Source organism: Nyctereutes procyonoides, unplaced genomic scaffold (genome assembly GCF_905146905.1).
Source record: "Nyctereutes procyonoides isolate TBG_1078 unplaced genomic scaffold, NYPRO_anot_genome, whole genome shotgun sequence".
Lineage (NCBI taxonomy): Eukaryota > Metazoa > Chordata > Mammalia > Carnivora > Canidae > Nyctereutes > Nyctereutes procyonoides.
The window spans coordinates 56,075,599-56,094,657 of NW_026575146.1; the positions used below are offsets into that span (position 1 = coordinate 56,075,599).

A 19,059-nucleotide genomic window follows, 5' to 3' on the forward strand; every position below is an offset into this window, starting at 1 on the left:
GTTGACATTCTGTGATATCTCCCTCTTTCCACTGTTTTACTCATGGAGACAATGAAAATCCTTTTGTATCTTTTTGTATGTCTTTAAGATAAAATTCCTAGAAGCAAATTGCTAGTCAAAGGATTTTCTTTGTTTTTAAAATGATTTTTTTAAATGATTTTGAACACAGTTATTATTTGCTCTAAAAAAAATGTCAGGACACCTGGTTGGCCCAGTGGTTGAGCATCTGCCTTCGGCTCAGGTCAAGATCCTGGGGTCCTGGGATCAAGTCCCGCACAGGCTCCCCCAGGGAGCCTGCTTCTCCCTCTGCGTATGTCTCTGCCTCTCTCTGTGTGTCTCTCATGAATAAAAAATAAAAAATGTCAAATACAGGGACAAGTTAAAATCTCCATAGCTTCCAGATAACTTTTTTATATTTTTTAATAGGATCACTTATGTAGAATCTTATTACCTGCTTTTCTCATGCCATATATTGTAAAAATCTTTCCGTGTCTGCCACATTGAAAATATCGTGATATTCTTACGACATTAATTATATGCACTTAACTAATCTGATTCTTCTGCTTTAGTCAGGGAACAAGTACTAAGTACCCAAAATACACAAAAGTCTTCTAGTAGATGTGAGAAGAGAAAGTTGATTCGGATGGTTTTGTGCCCTCACAATCCTACAGACAGAAGGGCGTCTCAGGCAGTCCCATGAGTCCTCTAGCACTTTGTCTTCCAGATCCTCTAAGAGGGTCTGAGAGCTGGCCTGGGAGAGGCAGGGGAAGGAAAGCCATTTTTAGTTAGGTTGGGGAAGGCTCAGAAGAGAGGGTGATGGAGGGCTTGACCCCACGAAGGTGGGGAGCAAGAAGTGTTCCCAGTAGAGCAGCAAACGCCGAGATGTGCTGTCAGGAAGGTGAAGGACCCCCACCCTCAGCATCCCATTCCTGGGGAGAAAGGCAGTCCTGCCCACCAGGGGGACCCCAGGTGTAGTGGGAAATAAAGGTGGAGAGGTAACGAGATGAGCCAGCTTGTGGATGGTCCAGAATATGTGGCCAAGTAGTGTGGGTGGCATTTCCTGAGCAGAAAGCAATGTTTTTCAGCTTTGCACAAGTTTGTTGGAGCTGGATTGCACTGGGATTTGTGGGGCTGGGGTATCACTCTGCAGCTGTGTGTTTGAGAGGCTGTGGTAGAAGAAGAGGGCCATCGGGATCCCACGCTGAGGGTCCTCCCCAGGCTGGGCGGGGGCACCAGGCGCAGAGAGAAGAGAGGGAGTGGACGGACAGGCCTGGGCAGACCCGGATGTGGAGACAAAGGGAAGGGTAAGGGTCAGGAAGGCCTTGGGGTGGGGTTTGGGTGGCTTCCATAGGACTGCCCTATATGCAAAAAAGAAAACAGGGAGAGGGCACCTGGCTGGCTCGGTGGTTGAGCATCTCCCTTAGGCTCAGGTCATGATCCTGGGGTCCTGGGTTCAAATCCTGCATCGGGTTCCCCGAGGGGAGCCTGCTTCTCCCTCTGCCTGTGTGTGTCTCTGCCTCTCTCTCTCTCTGTCTCTCATGAATAAATAAATAAAATCTTAAAAATAAATTTAAAAAAAGAAAATAGAAAAGCACTTGAGAAAATGAGGAGTTGCAAAAATATTTTTTAAAAATTTGTTTAGCCCGTTTTGTTTGGTCCTCCGTCACATGCTTCTGCACCTTCCTTCCTGACAGGCAGTAGTTTGGAACACACCTGTAGGTGCGGAGGCCTTCCGGCAGGAGCTCCATTCAGCAGTCAGGCGTCGCGGCACGAGCAGGCGGTGGGGCCCACGGAAGGGAGACCCCTGGACGGCCAGGACGCCTTCCCCCCTCAGGAGAGCGCGCTGTCCCCTGTGAACCTGACGGACGACCAGATCGCCGCCAGCCTCTATGGTAACTTCCCCCCTCAGCCCTTCTCGGCTTGGGGATCCCGGGACCGGTGCTGCAGTCCATGGCCAAGTGCCTCATAGATGGACCTGGAAGAGCCATTAACCTGAGAAGTGTTAGAAAGGTTGGCTTAGAATAGCTTTTAAAAAGATGGCTACAGAAGGGAGTGGGCCGTCCCCTGAAGTAAACTCCTCAGATTTTGTAAGTTGTGAAATATTTTAAATAGCATTTCACTCCTTCGCCGTCTGGCAGGCGTAATTTTTCCCCAGATTATCTCAGCTGGAGGAAAAGAACAATTATAATCCCTATTTTAGTGCCTTCGTGGTCTTTGAGGCCTCAATGAGATACGACTTCACTTTAAAAACAGTGGAGCCTGATATAAACACTAGTTGTCACTGCTTTTGTTCTGTCTAGAAGTACTAATGGTGGGGGGTTTTTCCCATTTAAAGAACTGCAGATTATTTTCTTTACATGCATACATCTTTCCAGTGGATTCTGGGCACATTTCTCATATGCACGTGCCATGATCTATCTAGATTTACGTGAATGAGAAAAAAAAGTGAATGTGAGGAAAAAAAGATTTCTTGCTCCCTTAACTTGAATGGGTGTGAATTGTGTTCATTTTGCTCCGCTTGATTCCCCTTTTCACAGTATGTACAAATAGTGAAAACACACTCAAGTCTATCATGAAGAAGAAGGATGGCAACCGAGATTCAAATGGAGCGAAGAAGAATCTCCAGTTTGTCGGCATTAATGGAGGGTAAGGAAAGATGGCCCACCAGCGGTCTGTATGTGCTCTGTCTGTCTCCTGGGCCTCCTGTCTTCTCACGTCCCACTCAGAGGGGCCCGGGATGGGCTGCAGCCACATCTTGGTGACGGATGAGCCTCTCAGAAAGGTGCACTGGGCTTCTCCCTTCTCCTCTCCATGCTGTCTCTAAGGATATGCCACTCTTGAAAGGACACCTGGTGACGCTGAGCAGTTGGCATCTTCCCGCCTCTGGTCTGAAAATGGTAGTCTTCAACAAAAGCCGCAGGCAGCAGGTGTCCTGCGGTGTTGGACAGCTTGGTCTTACCCGTGTCAGACTCAGAAACCAACAGAAAGAGGCGAGAGCATCTCTCCACGGGCCGGTGACGGGCATCCACTCCTTCAAAATGGGTTCTTTGGCTTCGCTCTCCATGCCTACGTACAAAATTGTAGGTCCTGTCCCCTGACCCATAATCTGGCTGTGCCGTCAGTGGTTTACCTTCTAACCAGAATGTTTGATTGGCTGTCTGTTCCTTCTCATTGGGCCACATAAATAGTTAAGCCTGTTTGCCCTCCTGCAGTTGAATCAGAGCAGCTAATCTGTTAATCTGGACACGGCCTCGGCCTGGACAGGAAAGCAGTGATGCAGTTAGTTGAGATAACGTTGATAGCAAAGCGTACGATTGAGATTTAACTTCATGGGGCCTAAATCTGAATCTTTGAAGCTTAATTGGGTAGTGTGGCCCAGGAGGTTTACGGGGAGTGGAACAGAAAAAATGAACCACTGCAGACTTGGCTTTCGTGAAGTAAGTTTCCTTTGACCTGCACTAAGCCAGACATGCTATATATATGTATTTCTTTTTTCCTGCAAGTAGTATAATGATACCAATTGGCAACACATGTTACCCCTTTCAGGTCAGAACCCATTCAAAGCCACCAGATTTTTAAATAGACCTTCCTTTGAACTTCTAAATGCAGAGTCTAAAGCCACCGGTCAAATGTCTGGAGTCTGTTAGCGGCTTTCCCTGCGTAAGAATTTCTGTCCCGGGGTCTTTCTGGGCGCACCTTGCATCTCCTGAACTCCCAATTGCCACCTAGGTATGAGACAACTTCAAGTGATGATTCCAGCTCGGATGAAAGCTCTTCCTCCGAGTCAGATGACGAGTGTGATGTCATTGAGTTTCCTCCTGAGGAAGAGGAGGAGGAAGAGGAGGAGGAAGACACCCGGGGAGTGGCAGAAGGGCAGCATGCAGTTAATATGGAAGGTTTCAAGTCCGCCGGGGCGGAAGATGAGATGCAGGTTCCAGAATGTGAACCTGAGAAGGTGGAAATCAGAGAGAGGTGTGGTACCCTTCCCTTCCCTCCCTAACCCTTCCCACTTTTCAATGTCCTTTGGCGAGAGAATTAGCCGATTCGGAGATTTTGCAGCCGTAACTACAGGTTGGGTCTCTCCCATCCCCAAAGGAGGGTACGTACGCAGAGGCACGACCGTCGTGTCGCGATGCTGATAAATACAGGTGCAGAGGGAGGTAACTCTGAGATTTCCCAAAGAGAAGGGCCTAATCAAGCTGTCACCTTTGTTGCCTTTACATTTGTGTGTTAGCTCATTTTAACGTGCAGAGCCACCGCCCACAGAACTGTCCTGTGCCACGATGGTCTCCAGTGTTTGAACAATCCCGCTTAGACTTGAAGGCATGTTAGAATATTGTGTGGCCGGCGCATTTCTTTCAGGTTTCAGATTTTATCATCAGCCATTTGTCTCGATACAGATGTCATTACTATTACTATGGGATCGCTGTGTGTGAGAGGAGTGCATTTTTTGGCCTCAGCCAAAGATCACGTTCACTGCAGACATGGTATAATCAGTCACATGTCTGCATCTTGTGGCTCCTTGAGTGAAAGGGAACACCCCAAGAATGGGTTTGGGAGTCTCCTAAACAAGCAGCTGAGATACCAAATAAACACTCTGGTTGGCTGAAACATGTACCTAGGGGTGTAGCACACTTTAAAGACTGCTAGCAAACGTGGAACCGATGCTTATAAAACAGAGACTAGAACAGATGGAAATTTTAAGATGGTTTTTCGCTGTGTGAAGTATAAATAGAACATTTCAGAAAATTTCTATCTAATCTTGCAAATGAAAGTGTAACTGCATTAACACAAGGTAAGTGTTTCTAGCTCATATTTCCAAGTATTTTCACATGGCTTAGAATCTTGTCATCTAGGGTTTTTTTCTTAAACAGTTTTGTTGAGCTATGATTGATATACCACATGTCATCCGATTCGTAAGTTCATATTTTCATGGGGGGCTAAACACTCTCTAAGCTCAGATGTGTGGTTTGCTGGGTCAGCATAGTTGGATACGTGGTCATTCTGACCTCGTCAACACCTTAAGGGTAAAAATATTTTTAAGAACTTAGAAGAAAAGGTTCCTCCAGGTGTTATCCCATAACATCAAAAAGGCCAAACAGGTAAAGCTGAAAGCTGCCCTTAAGGGAAAGGCCTGATGAGCTCTGGAAGTCCTTGGGATGCCTGTGTGACCTCTAAGCAAGCACCACACACCGTGGGGCCTCTTGCCTTTGAAAGGGTTCTAGGGTTTGAAAAACAAATGCCTTTTCCTTTGATGACCAATCGTGAACACTCTTTCTTTTATCTTGTCCCCTTATAGGTATGAATTAAGTGAAAAGATGTTGTCTGCGTGCCACTTACTGAAAAATAACATAAATGACCCCAAAGCTTTGACCAGCAAAGATATGGTGAGTTGGCCCATCAGACCTTGTCCCCAGTCTGTGCAAAGTGCCAGAGCAGATGGCAATGTAAGGGTGTCTCTCGCCTGCCCCTGAACTCTTGGCACCCCCATGCTTCCAACCCCCCACCCCCTCCACCCCTCCCCCACCAAGATACTTCTAGCTCGTGTAAGTGGAGCAAGTATCATGCTGCCCTCCTCACACTGTGAACATCTCCCTCGGGCCCAACATCAGACATCCCCCCCACCCCAAGCTGTGCTTTGCTCCGGCATGAAGCCTCTGGGAGGGAGGGCTAATCATACTCAGTGGTCAGCTCTCTACGTGTTCTGCTTCCACTCACAGAGCCTTGTGATCCAAGGAGAAGAGTCACCGAATTTTCTTTTTTTTTTTTTTCTATTTTTTTAAGTTAGCATACAGTTTCTTAAAAGCAACCTCTCTGGGCCGAGGTCAGCATTCCTTTCAATTATGCAAGTGCATATTATGTTCTCATGTGGAATGCAGGCGGCCACTATTTTTAAACTTAGGAGTCACCGCACTTGTCCTCTTTGCCCGGTTTGACAGACTCGGAAGCACACGGCAGAGAAGCCCGTGGCTGCTTCGGGAGTACACAGGACACAGGCACAGGACACAGGAGCATTTCTGTGGCAGATGGTGAATCTGACACCATTGCCAAGTATGTCCCTCCCTTGTGTGTTGGTGAAAGTCTTGAGGTGCAGCTTCTCTTACAGGTCAGACCAGCCCTCTGGTTGGCAGTTCTCCTCGGTGCATTCAGAAGACGTAGATGCTCATGTTACATTACATAGAATTGGCATTTGAATCTGTACATTTTATCAACGTGAAGTTTTATGGCATATAACACAAATCAGCAGCTAGTGAGAAAATCGATTTATGAGTCTCACCAGATTATAAAGCCATGAAACAAAAATGTTAGAACTAGGGCCACCTGGGTTGAGCATCTGCCTTTGGCTCAGGTCGTGATCCCACGGTCCTGGGATCGAGTCCTGCATCAGGCTCCCCTCGGAGAGCCTGCTTCTCCTTCTGCCTGTGTCTCTGCCTCTCTCTGTGTGTCTCTCATGAATGAATGAATGAATGAATGATATGAATGAATGAAATAAATAAAATATTTTTTAGGAAATGTTAGAACTAGAAGGGACTTCAGGGATTCCCTCATCCCATAAAGGCACAGTTTTCCTCATGGACAACACACAGTCTACAAGAAAGAACTGGGACAGCTGTCCTGGGTGTGAGAGGTACATGAGCATACCTGCCTGTGAGGCCACGCTGTTCTGGTCTGTTCTGCTTTATTTTTTAAGATTTTTTAAAATTTATTTATTCAGGAGAGACACAGAGAGAGAGGCAAGCAGAGACATAGACAGAGGGAGAAGCAGGGTCCACACAGGGAGCCAATGTGGGACTCGATCCTGGGTCTCCAGGATCACGCCCTGGGCCGAAGGCAGCCGCCCAACTGCTGAGCCACCCAGGCGTCCCTGTTCTGCTTTAACTGAGACCCTAAAGGTTATGGGTTTTGTCAAGAGTTCGTTAACTAGCAACTAGTTAGTACTGGGGCAAGAACATACCTCTCGAATACTTGTCCCTGTTTTATTTATCCTGTGTCATATTACCTTATCATATGACATCCTTCTTTAAAATTATGGTTTCTTCTCATATTTGTTTATATTGCTGTAGAAACTTAAGTTTCTCGGAGCCAGCTGTGTCTTGACATTGAGTCAGTGTGCTGAGAGAGGAACATGGTGGTGATGTTTACAGAAGAAGACACTACATAAAATCCCTAGCCTGGGGCGAGGGCAGACACAGAAGTACATGTTGAACTTCATCAGTATAAAGTAGATTTCTGTCTATGCCTTGGTCACAGGTAGCAAAACCATGAAATGTCACAGCAGTGTTAATATTTCCCACGAGATTTAATGTGAACTTAGAACAGGTTCTTCTAGACCTTAGGTATTATAGCTGCAATATATTTTTTCTTTTACCGTTCTCCAAATACGGGGTTATGTGGTCTTCAGGGAGGAACTTTTCCATTTCTCTGGCCCCAGGTTGCCAAGTATATTAACAGTGAACACTGTGGTCAGTACCTTTTTGGATAAGTTGAACTGTTTTGGTGAAAAAGTGCTTAAGGAATTGTGCCATGGAAAGTGGTAGACAAATGAATGATCACAGTGGCCAGAGCCAATAACCATATTGGCCATATCCTGTGGCCAATAACCACAGGACAGCCACCCACATATAGAGCAGAACAGAATTCAACACCCAGATGACACAAGTTCCCTTCTTCCCATGTAAGGACGGACTCCACAGAAATGGAAATCTGAATATGTGAGCAGAAGAAAAGAAAACGTTAGATGAAATTTTTTCCCTCCCAAGACCCTTTTCACCAAGTGACATAAAATATGATTGAATGGGCTGAAACTGAATCGTTAGTGGCAGGACGATAAAGATGTGGAAGCCAGTACAATTCCAGCTCCAACTTTTCTGTAGAGGGGGGACTTTCTGGGTTCTGGTGCTGTTGACACAGGCTTTCCATCTTTCTTTTAAAAAGCCAAGCACAAATGAACGGTAGACTCGTGTAAAAGAGGGCTCATGGACAGAGCATTATAGCTCTTCCCATCACCAGCCCTGGCCATGCACAACCTGCATTGAACTTCATGTGGCCCCAGGTTTGACTTGATTGCTCATGAAATAAGCCCCATGTTCATGTGTCCACAGCCTAAGCAAGGGCATGCAGGGCTCATGATCAGATACAGAAGACTCCTAAATGGGAGATGTAATTTGTCTTGAACCGTTTTTTTTAATCCCTTTGCATGGTTGAACATTTGTATTTGGGGTTGGAGTGAGAATTGGGCTGGCTACGTACTGCCCGCCTTTCAGCCCAGCGCTGCAGGGATGTGGAAGGAATTGAGGGTGGTCTGCATAGGAAGAAGGCAGCAGAATTAAGTGCGAGTGAAGTCGTTTTTTCTGTCCTGATTATTCTGAAAATCATGTGCAGGGCCAGCATAATTACATAATATTAATGGCTCAGTAATCAGTGGAACCAGGCCTAAGTTTTTTTTTTTCTTTTTTTTTTTAATGTGTATTGCCTCTTTGTCCCCATCCTAAGCCCTGTGGGGAGAAGGTATTTTTATTGCCCCCATTTTGCAGATGAGTAAACTGAGGCAGAGAGTAAGTATCTTCCCCAGGAGAGTACAGCTCACAAAGTAGCAGAGCCGGCATTTGACCATGGCTGGTAGAGCCCCTGAACGGTGCCATATGGCCTCTTCTAGAGAGTTAGATCATGTCTGTGGTTGAAAATTAGGAGGGACGCTCCAGTTTGGAGTCTGAGGCCCTCTCGGGGCCCTGGGTTTCCTTAGCTGTCCTTTGACAGCCAATTCTAACTGCACACACTCTGACTATAAAAGGCCTCGCTTCTCGGGCTTTCGGCTGGGTCCCGGGAAGGTCTATAAATAGAAGGACTAACGGCCGCTTGGCGGTGTCTTTGGCAGCGCTTCTGTCTGAACACCCTGCAGCACGAGTGGTTCCGCGTGTCCAGCCAGAAGTCGGCCAGCCCGGCCATGGTGGGCGACTACATAGCCGCCTTTGAGGCCATTTCCCCGGACGTGCTCCGCTACATCATCAACATGGCCGATGGCAACGGCAACACGGCCCTGCACTACAGCGTGTCCCACTCCAACTTCGAGATCGTGAAGCTGCTCCTGGACGCCGGTGCGTGGGCCGGCCCGGGTCGGGAGTCGCCTCCGAGAGGCTGGTGGCTCCGCTCCCCGGGGCCCTCTCTGTTGCTCTCCCACAGGATGTGGCAAGAAGAGCCTTCCTGAGTCTTTTGGGGGACGGGGGGCAGGCTTGACCTCGCCACAGAGCTGGTGACACAGATTCCAGGCCCGTTTTGGGAGGAGGTTTGGGGGATCGTCTTGCAGCTGTCCAGCTGCAGTCGGGCGAGGTGTATCCCCGGCGATGAGGACTCGGGGCCCCTCCTGAGCTGCATCACGCAGGCTGGGCAGGTGCACGCTCGTGGGACAGATCTCTGCTCACACGACCAGAGTCACGGCTTCAGTGTTGGCGGGCTGCTCTTTCTGTCCTCGCTCCACGACCCCGGCCCACCACTCTGCAGCGGGCAGTGTGCCGTTAGCCCAGATGGGGGCCGTGCAAAGCCGTTGCATGGATTGTAGTAGAATCGTGACCATTGCCACCAAAATATGCCATTACTGGGGACTCAGCACAGAGTGAGGAAAGTGCTCTTCTTGTATCTGAGCCACAGGAATGAGAACAGTGAAACTTCTTGTTTCTTTTCTTTTTTTTTTTTTATTTTATGATAGTCACACACAGAGAGAGAGAGAGAGAGAGAGAGGCAGAGACACAGGCAGAGGGAGAGGGAGAAAGAAGCAGGCTCCATGCACCGGGAGCCTGACGTGGGATTCGATCCCGGGTCTCCAGGATCGGACCCTGGGCCAAAGGCAGGCGCCAAACCGCTGCGCCACCCAGGGATCCCGAAACTTCTTGTTTCTAATTGGAACATCCCATCCCAGAATCCAGCCACTGCGTGTTGTAGACCCGAAGCGAGGGTGTGCCCCATAGAAGGGTCTCCTTGGAAGGTAGTGAGCTCTCAACTTTTTGTTCAAATACAGTAGCCAGCCAGTGATACATACAGTCCCCAAGTCCCTCTGATTTATTTTTGGAAATATGTGTTTTTACTTCTAGTATGTGACTGATAGAGAATTTTTATGCTACCTCGATCTAATTAGTGAGAACACAGTGTGAACATTTGATTTAGCTTATGCAATAAAATTGTCCAATCCCCCCATACCACTTCTTGATCCAACTTTCTCTAATTTCTTCTACTCCATTTCAGGGAAATCAGATTCATGCAGGGAAGTCACCAAGCACATTTATCTCCCCTTCTAAGTTTGCTTCATTCCCAACAGATGGGGCTACATGAGACTAAAATTGCTTCCATCCTAGAGGAATTCCAAGCCTCCTTCCCTTTAGACTTCCCAGACTATAAACAGAGCTGCTGGTACTGTCAGCCCACGTTGTTGTTTAAACAGAGAAGTGGATAATATCCAGAAAAGCCAAAAAACAAGATTTCAGATTGCTCTTGCAAGTAACTGTGTGATCTACCCTTGAAAAATGTGTGTGGACAAGATGTTTTTTGGTAAATTAAATGATTTTAGCTCCACCATGGGATAGCTTTGCTTACTCACCTGGCTGGATATAACCGGACCCTGTACTGTTCCCCATTAGAAGTGAGACTGGGGTTGCATAGAACACAGGTGCCCACAGCATCTGTCAAGGACCAAACATCACAGATAAGGAGGAGCCTCAGAGAGCTCATCTGCCCATATGCTCCTCCATCACACAGCTTTTTCTTTCTCCTATTCTACAATAAAAGGCATGCACTTGTGTGTAAATGCCGTCGTGTCCCTACTATGCTGGGGCTTTTGGGTTTTTTTGTTTTGTTTTGTTTTGTTTTTAGTTCAGGGGAAGTTTTCATGGTACCTTCTTGCCTCCTTGTGATGGAGGCATCCTGAGCAATTCTAACTATATTTGGTCACACAGGAAAGCTTCCTCCCTGCACTCCCCATTCTTTTCCACTTTTTTAGAAAGTGCTAAAGGAATTTAAACAGGATTATTTAGACCCCAACGCCTCCTTAAGAATTACAGAGACAGAAAATGTCTGGTTCAGTGTGTCTGTTGGTCGCTGGCCTCTGTCGTCTGCCCTCAGACCACAGTTCCTAAACAGCTAAGCTCTAGGTGTCATGGGATTGGAATTCAGCTTTCAAGGGCCCCCAGCAAGTCAGAGGAGGGAACTCTGGGTCTCAGAATGAGTAGTGATTTCTGAGTGGGTGATGCCATAGTCTGTTCCCTACACAAGCCTTTACAAATCCTTGCTATTCGTAGCTCTCCCTGCGGCCTTCGTTCCAAAACCACGATGCCCTAAACACAGGAATGTCCACATCCCATTACCATGGGCTCTTCAAAGCAACCATCCTGAGAACAAACCCCTCAGACCCCCTCTGGGCTGTTGCCGTTCAGCCACCAGTTATGAACAAGAGGTGCCGTGAAGGCTTACTCTCACGTCAACTTCTGGCCTCACAGGATACAGGAAAACCTTTTTTTTCCTTTAGTATGAAAACATCTCTCTCAGTTCCTTCTGAGTCACCCTGGGACTTGGAGCCCTTGGAGCCCTTTCAACTGGCCTCTTCCAATGAACCCCATTCCTTTGGTCAGTCGGGAGAAGGGATGCCGCCAGGCGGCTTCTCCCCAACGAGCCTCGTGTCTTTGCAGACGTGTGTAACGTGGATCACCAGAACAAGGCGGGGTACACCCCCATCATGTTGGCAGCCCTTGCTGCCGTGGAAGCACAGAAGGACATGCATGTTGTGGAGGAACTCTTCGGCTGTGGTGACGTGAACGCCAAAGCCAGCCAGGTGAGCGCACCTGCTGCCTGAGTCCACGCGCACACCTGGCCCTGACCGCATCTGAGGGCCCGGGAGCCCCACCGGCTACCCAGTGATGGCTGCATCCTCACTGTCTCCCTGTTGTGTCTGCACACCAGGCACGGAGTGGCCCTGGTCCATATGTGTCCCCAGCTGGACTTTTAAGCACCTCTGAACTTTCCGGCTCCTTGTTATAATGAGACAGATCCTCGAGTGACAGGAGGGAAACTGACTTGTCACTTTATGATCTTGCATAGCTGGGAGCTCAGAATTAGAAACTCTTTCTCGTGCCCACCACCACCCAGCCCCAGGTTAACTCCTGGCCTGCTCTGTTCCATCTATCATCACGCTGTCCCCCTACCACCTCCTGCCCCCATGACCCCAGCCCCCATATAAGCTGCTGATGCACCCCCCTCCAACCCTCCCCACAGGCAGGACAGACGGCCCTCATGCTGGCCGTCAGTCACGGGCGGATCGACATGGTGAAGGGGCTGCTGGCCTGCGGGGCTGACGTCAACATCCAGGACGATGAGGGCTCCACTGCGCTCATGTGCGCCAGCGAGCACGGCCACGTGGAGATCGTCAAGCTGCTGCTGGCTCAGCCGGGCTGCAATGGCCATCTGGAGGACAATGTGAGTGAGCCTCCGCGGCCTCCGCTGGGTCTGCCCCCCAGGGCCCCTTGGTGGAGGGAGAAGAGCCCTTCCTCCAAGATGCTCGCTGGGGATTTCGTGGGGTGGTCCGGGCTGCCTCCCTTCCCAGCCCAGCTTGGCAGCATTTCCTCTGGACAAGCTCGCATTTCCGTTAGCTAGAGCCAAAGGCAGGACGGTCAGGCCTCCCCCACAGTCATTACAGGAAGGGGGTGACGGGTGCGTCCGAGCACCAGCACGTGGAAGGGGAATGCACAGATTTATGGCACAGAGTAGGTTTAGCGTAGGCAACTCACAGGTCCATGAAGAAGAGAGGACTAGGTCCCCAAAGCGTCTGGAAATCTGGGTTGCTGGTTGTTCCAGGCCAAGTTCCTGGATGACTAGAGCCAGTGGTTAGCGCAGTGAAGCACTCTCCCACGCCCGAAATGAAGACAGCCGTGCCCTTCCCTGGGGCCCATTGGAGTGAATGGCCTGAGCATCTCGTCAGCTCAGCCCTGCAGACCATCAGGCTCCTTTGAACACATCTCTCCACTCCTGTCTGGCTTTTCCATCATCATAGCCCCCATCTGGTCTCCCGGTTCCCACGCTGTCCCTGTTCCAGATAACCCCTTGCCTGGAAAACACTGTAAGGGGATCTGCTGCTTCGGGCCAAAGGGGAGGAGTATCTGTAGGTGAAGGCACAGAAACTAGCATTTGGGTGGTGACAGGGTTCAGAGTGCAGAAGTCGCAGAGGTCAGGCTGGGTTGGTTCTTTTGGGAAGTGTATCTCAGTGGAGCACGGGTTTCGCCCAGAGCTTCCTCCAGCTCCAAACATGTAGAAAAGTTAGAAGGAAAATACTCCTTTTTGCACTAAACGTCACATTCCCTTGGGCCCAAACCAGCAGGAAGTGCAAACCAGAGCAGCCATTTACTGGCACCGAGGACAGGGAGGCTGGTGGTAGGCTTGCACGGTGGCCAATGCATCCCCAGCAGTGAGCAAGCTGCGCTGGTTCCAGGCACCTTTCCCGTCATCCTCTGGAACGGAGGAGCACTTCCAGCTCACCTCTCCTCAGGAGGACTTTGTGTTTCACGTCTCTTGATTTTTGTTTGTTGGCTTTTCCCTCTCTCTCAGCAAAGAACAGCCTGTAGATGTAAGTAACAACACGTAACAAGTAGGTAGAGCCACAGTGGCTTCCAGAAATGCTAGTCCCCTCAGCTAATTGTCTGTGTCCTCACCCTTCACGGAAGAGGAGGCCTTGCAGCTGGCCTTCCCAGGACAAGTAGCCCCGAGAATTGCAGGTAGGCGGGAAGGACTGTAAGGACAAGAATTGCTTCCTGCTGCCAGTGACCAGAAGACCAGACAGAAAGTAAATGGTGCTGGCTTTTTGCCTTGCCCTCCTCTACACGCGCCTGAAGGCCTGCATGTTAATGGAAGCCACGCATTTATTTCACCGGAAGCTCTGACTTCCCCCTGTGTAGTGTTTCCCCTCCTATTTCCACGTGATGTGTTTCTGCAAGGCGGCAGGCATCGTGCTTATGCGTAGATATTATTTGCAGTGTTAGATGGGTGTGCTTAGGGCTGGAGGGCCGGTTCCTGCCCCAAGGGCACAGTTGAGAGACCTTTGGCAAACTGCAGGCTGTCCAGACGTACACTGGGGTATTACCTGCTTGCTGTAAAGACAGGAAAAAAAAGAAACTTTGGTTTCTGCCCCCATCTTCTCCTGCTCCCCACAGCTGGTGGGAAGAGCAGGTGGGTAAGGGCCTTGAGGGCCGCCTGCATTTGTTGGGGGTGCACAGGGCTTGCCCCTACACGCTGGCTTCTGTGACACAAACCGCGGATGAAAAATTTTATGGATCTTAGAGAGTATTGGTTGGGCCACCTGTCGGCTATCTGGAAATTTGAAAAACCCACCCTGGCTTGTTCTTTTCCATTTAAGGATGGCAGCACCGCACTCTCCATAGCCCTGGAGGCTGGACACAAGGACATCGCGGTTCTTCTGTACGCCCACGTCAACTTCGCCAAGGCTCCATCTCCGGTCAGTGTTGCGCTTTGGGGCATTAGGGAACGGGCTGGAGCCCGCCGGGTGGGTGGTCCCCCCTCCTTCAGGGAGCTGACAGGAGACATGGGGTTTCTGACAACTCTGAAAGTGGAAGTTTTAGCCTAGAACTTAAGAGTTCACGATTTTTGCCATACCCAGATGGCTGGGAGTGCTAAAGGTTAGCGCAGCACGGGCTGGGCCTCTGCTTATCCCCAGGAGATAGATACTCCAAAGCCCTCGTGTGAAGGGTTTATGAACACAATGAACCCAAATGGCACATCGTGTGCCCATGAGTACATATTGCTCCTTTCCTGGGCTTTCTCCTAAGGCAGACAGTGACCAGCGACCTGTGGTCCAAGAGTCTGCACTTTGCAGGACCTTGACCTCCCAGGACAGTCGGATGTGGCGCCTGCTGAGCCCAGCCGGCTCCAGCGTGGCCACTGCCAGTGGGTCTCTATCCCACCTTCCAGCTGTCCTCGCTCTGGCTCCTGGGTGGCTGTCAGCTGTGGTGGACAGAGTTCCTAGGTCACAGAGGACACTGCCTGAGGTAATGTGCTGACCCCGCATTCTTTTTTTCCCCCCTCTCCTGGTCTCTAGGGCACCCCAAGGCTTGGAAGGAAGACATCTCCTGCTCCCACCCACCGAAGTTCCTTTGACTGATGATACACAAATAACCGTCCATTTACATGCCACCATTAAGCTGCTAAATGTTCCTGTTGGGGTGACAGATACTGAATGTATATGTATCGTGCCTGAGCTCACCAGCAAACAGAATGGGAGGGCTGAGGCCTGGAGCTGCACAGCGGAGGCTGAGGCAGCAGGAGCTTGCCCCCGGCCCCCACCGCCTCCCTCCTGGCCATCTTCCCTCTGCCTTGGGTGTGCTTACTGCCCCCCGCCCCCCGGCTCTGTTGCTGTGGAGTCTCTGCTCCGTTATGTACAGTCGTAGGATGTCGTAACCTGACCTGAGCGGGCACCGTCTCCTCCTTCCCTCCTCCCCTGGCCCCCGCCAGGAAGTGTCCACTTCTCACCGGCTCGGCGTTTTTAAAATTTAAAAATGTTCCACGAGTATTTATATTTACTTGATGTAAATATAAATTTTCCATTGGAAAGTTCTCTGAAAAGTCCATTCCAGGATGGTTTTGTTGACGTGTGTGTGTGTATTTACTCTTCTAAAGTAATTACTTGGCAGTGGAGGTGACCGATCTTCAGCACCTGGGGCCTGGTCTGGGAGATTTCTGGTTTAAAACTCAAAAAGCGGGACTCTCTAAAAAGCAGAAAACTTATGAAAGGAAATCTTTTCAGTGGGGTTGATCTAGGTGGCTGTATTACATGACTTTTTATATGAAAGGTATCTATATGAAATGACAGCAGTATTTTCGACTTTTATATTCCATAGTCACTGAGACATGAAGTACTACGTGTTACGTTACCGTGTTTTTTATTAATCATCGCCCAAATCCGTGTCTGATGGCAAAGGTTGGATGGTGTTAGAGGAACCGGCTCTGTATTTGCCTCTGGGGAAACCTAGTGTAGTTCTCTGCGTATTTATGGATTCCTTTCTACTAAGCCACATTTACTTTGGTCTTACGTGTATTTAAATGTTTGAAGTGCCTTAGACTCTTGCCATATTTTCGAAATAAAATTTCATTAAGCCCTTCCACCTGTGCCTCCTTCATCTCCGACAGCGGCCTGCCTGGCCCCATTGACTTCTGGTGGTGGCAGCACGCAGGCCGGCGGAGGGTGCGGGCGGGGAGCGCTGGCCAGCTGCCCTTGCCCTCGGCCGAGAGGGGACCCCTCCCGAGAGCACCACCCTGTACACACAGCTCTGCCCCTTGCCCAGTTGCCCATCGCACATCAGAAGCGTGAGACCGTATTTGGCAAGCAGCTCATCAGACAGGTAATCTCCGAGGGGAGGCAAGTTAGCTGTTCTCGGGTGCGGAACACTGGCCTCTGCACCTCGTTTTGGGTGCAGCTGCTGGCTTGCAGTCTTTTTTACAAAGTTAAAGGGCGCTGAGTCCATCCCGTTATAAAGAAGTGTAAAAAAATTAATTAATTCAAACAAAAAATGAAGAAGTATGAAGGCTGAAATGTAGATGAGATGTTTGGGCCCGGGCACAGGTGGTGAATTTTAACCCAGGCTGTTTGTGAGAACCAGGTGCCCCGGGGGAAATATCACGGAGGCTTTTCTCACACCTTTCTTTCCTCTCATCTGTTCGTCCACTTCTGAGCTCAGGAAAGAGAACAGAGGACAGATTTTTTTCCAGCAGGTGTGCCCCACGGTGTCTGTCCTGGAAAGCCTGTTTCACGGGCTGGGAGGAATGCGTCCTTTAGAGGAAGAACTCAGAGGAGCTGGGAAAAGTGGCGCTAGGAGTTGAGGCCTACTTGGGACGGTAAGAGATGCCCCCCACCCGGGGCCCATGCTGGGGTGTCTGGGGCAGAAAGGGCGCTGGACCTGGACCATGAAAGTGAGGTTGCAGCTACCTGGGGGCATGAGCACCTTTGTCCATCCCAGGACAGATCCGCTAGCTACAGGATTGGGGCTAAATTTCAATTCACATCGTTACTGAGGCTCCTTCAGACCTGAAATAACATGATAAATTAAAGCAGAAGAGCGTTTGTGTTTAAAGAAAAGTAGGTCTGGGTTTCCTGCCCCTTAAATGGCATGACGTCCCTTTTGAGTAGGCAGGGCTGTATCTCAGGTGGTTTGAGGTCTTGAGGGTGTTGTTCTGTGTGAGAAAGGAAGTCGTTCATGTTGTCCGTGCACGAGAAAATGAATCCTACATCCCTGTGCTGCATTTCAGATGCCATAGACTAAATTTTGCAGTAACAGAGTGAGCGATTGTTTTATCGTGGAGTGAGGTCTCTTTCAATCCATATCTAGCTTCTGGATATGCCAGCTTATGCCTTGTCTACTCTGCCTTGTCTACTCTGGGCACTTAGAAGGCTTTTTATCTTGGGATCTTGGCACATTATATAAACCTAGGTTGAATCGCCCCCATTGGTTTCGCTGCAGTTTCTGGAGGTGCGTGTCCATAAAGGGATTTGAGGCAGGCCACTTGGCCAAGGCTCCCCAAGTGCGGCCAGCGTAGGCCTGGAGACTCTTGAGGTGGATTTCTGGTTGACGCAAGGAGAAGCCAAAGCCTTTAAGTGGCAGCCTCTTTTTTCAGGCAGCCTCGCCCTGCAGATTTAGAAGCTGAAGGCCGGCATCCTCCCCCAGACAAAAGGAATAAAGCAGTGGGAACTTTGAGATTTTTAACATTAAGAAAGTGAAACACAACTCGTCCTGCCTCTGTTGTGACTTAAAGAATGTAAACCCTGTGCAGGGGTTGGCAGGGCTGGGGGGTGCGTTGCTGCTGGAGTGAGTTACCAGGAGCGTGCTGTCTAGATGGGTCCCCCAGATAAACCAAGTGTTGGACTCTTGCCGGTAAATAGCCTGCAGTCTAAGGGGGACAGTCTCACCCCCGACTTTGTGGCATTAAATACCGCAGACAGGTGCTAACGCTCACAGATAGGATCCCATCCTAATGGGTTCTTGGCTGCAGGGAGCCTGCTGCAAGCAGCGTGCATTTGATTTTCATGATGCTTTTGTAAGAACTTTTGCCTTCACTGCATGCATAAGAACCGATTATAAGAGCTATGGGGGGCCAATTGTGGGCCCCACCCCAAGGAACAGCATCCCAGGTGTTTCTCAGGGTGGCCTTGGGTGCACACTGAGAATGGTTTTACTCTTGAGTTAGGAGGCACTACCATGGTTCTCTTCCAGCCAAGTTAGACGGGATGGAGAGAGCTAGAACAAAACCAGAAACATGATGCCTCATCTTTGATCTTTGCTGTATAAGGAGCCAGCATTGCCCCTGCCTGGTGTTTCTCTGTGTTTGGTGGCACCTCTGCAATGCTGGAGCAGTCCTTTCTAGAAGGCCAGGAGCCGCGGCTGCCGCGGTGGAGGAGGGGTGGCCCAGGACGTGAGGGGCTGCGACTGAGCAGCCAGACGGCTCGGCGGTCTTTCTTACATGCATCTTTGCTTTCCCCTCTTCCTGGAGGAGCAGGACCATTTCTGCGCAGGAAGAAGGCCGTGACCCGTTGTGTTGGCTTTGGAATAGAGTGTTCTGTTTTCTTTTCTACTGGGAGAAAATTCTTTTTAGGCCCTGGGCCTTAGCCAGACTATCCTCTGCCATAAGGAAATTACTAATCATATGTTTACTCTGTTGTTACTCAGCGTGGCTGTAATTTAGAAGCCAGCCGATTATAGAAATATATTTACAGTCCATTTTGCTGGAGATTATTACCACAAAAGGATGTGGCTGAGCCGTTGGCCACGGTGTTCTAGGACTGCACACACTCACACTCCCTCCCCGCCAAACTCACTGGCGCTTTCCCAGGGAGTGGAATCGGGAAGTCGGGAAGTCGCAGTGTGCTTTGCAAGCCTGAAGGGTGGAATCCAACACTTGCCGTGGGGTCCCCGAGGTTCCTGGCCTGAATCCCTGCAAGGATTTTTGCAGAGAAGCTAGAAAGCAAAATACCACGTTCTATGGGTGCGTGCTGGTACGGATATGTCCGATTTTGAGGACATT

At 49.6% G+C, this 19,059-nt stretch overlaps 1 protein-coding gene across 5 annotated transcripts in view; it reads left to right on the plus strand.

Annotated features, from left to right (window-relative positions):
• The window catches only part of KANK1 (KN motif and ankyrin repeat domains 1), a 207,786-nt gene extending 191,638 nt beyond the window's left edge, over positions 1–16,148 (plus strand). For 4 of the 5 annotated variants that reach the window (XM_055309578.1, XM_055309577.1, XM_055309580.1 and 1 more), the window contains 9 exons: positions 1,695–1,892; positions 2,538–2,646; positions 3,730–3,972; positions 5,300–5,387; positions 8,876–9,095; positions 11,673–11,815; positions 12,256–12,456; positions 14,387–14,485; positions 15,086–16,148. In XM_055309578.1, coding sequence (XP_055165553.1) covers positions 1,695–1,892; positions 2,538–2,646; positions 3,730–3,972; positions 5,300–5,387; positions 8,876–9,095; positions 11,673–11,815; positions 12,256–12,456; positions 14,387–14,485; positions 15,086–15,148 — 1,364 coding nt within the window. In that variant the 3' untranslated portion in view covers positions 15,149–16,148. The remainder of the gene's footprint in view (positions 1–1,694; positions 1,893–2,537; positions 2,647–3,729; positions 3,973–5,299; positions 5,388–8,875; positions 9,096–11,672; positions 11,816–12,255; positions 12,457–14,386; positions 14,486–15,085) is intronic. The other variant, XM_055309579.1, reaches the window with a different exon arrangement.
• Positions 16,149–19,059: the final 2,911 nt, after the last annotated feature.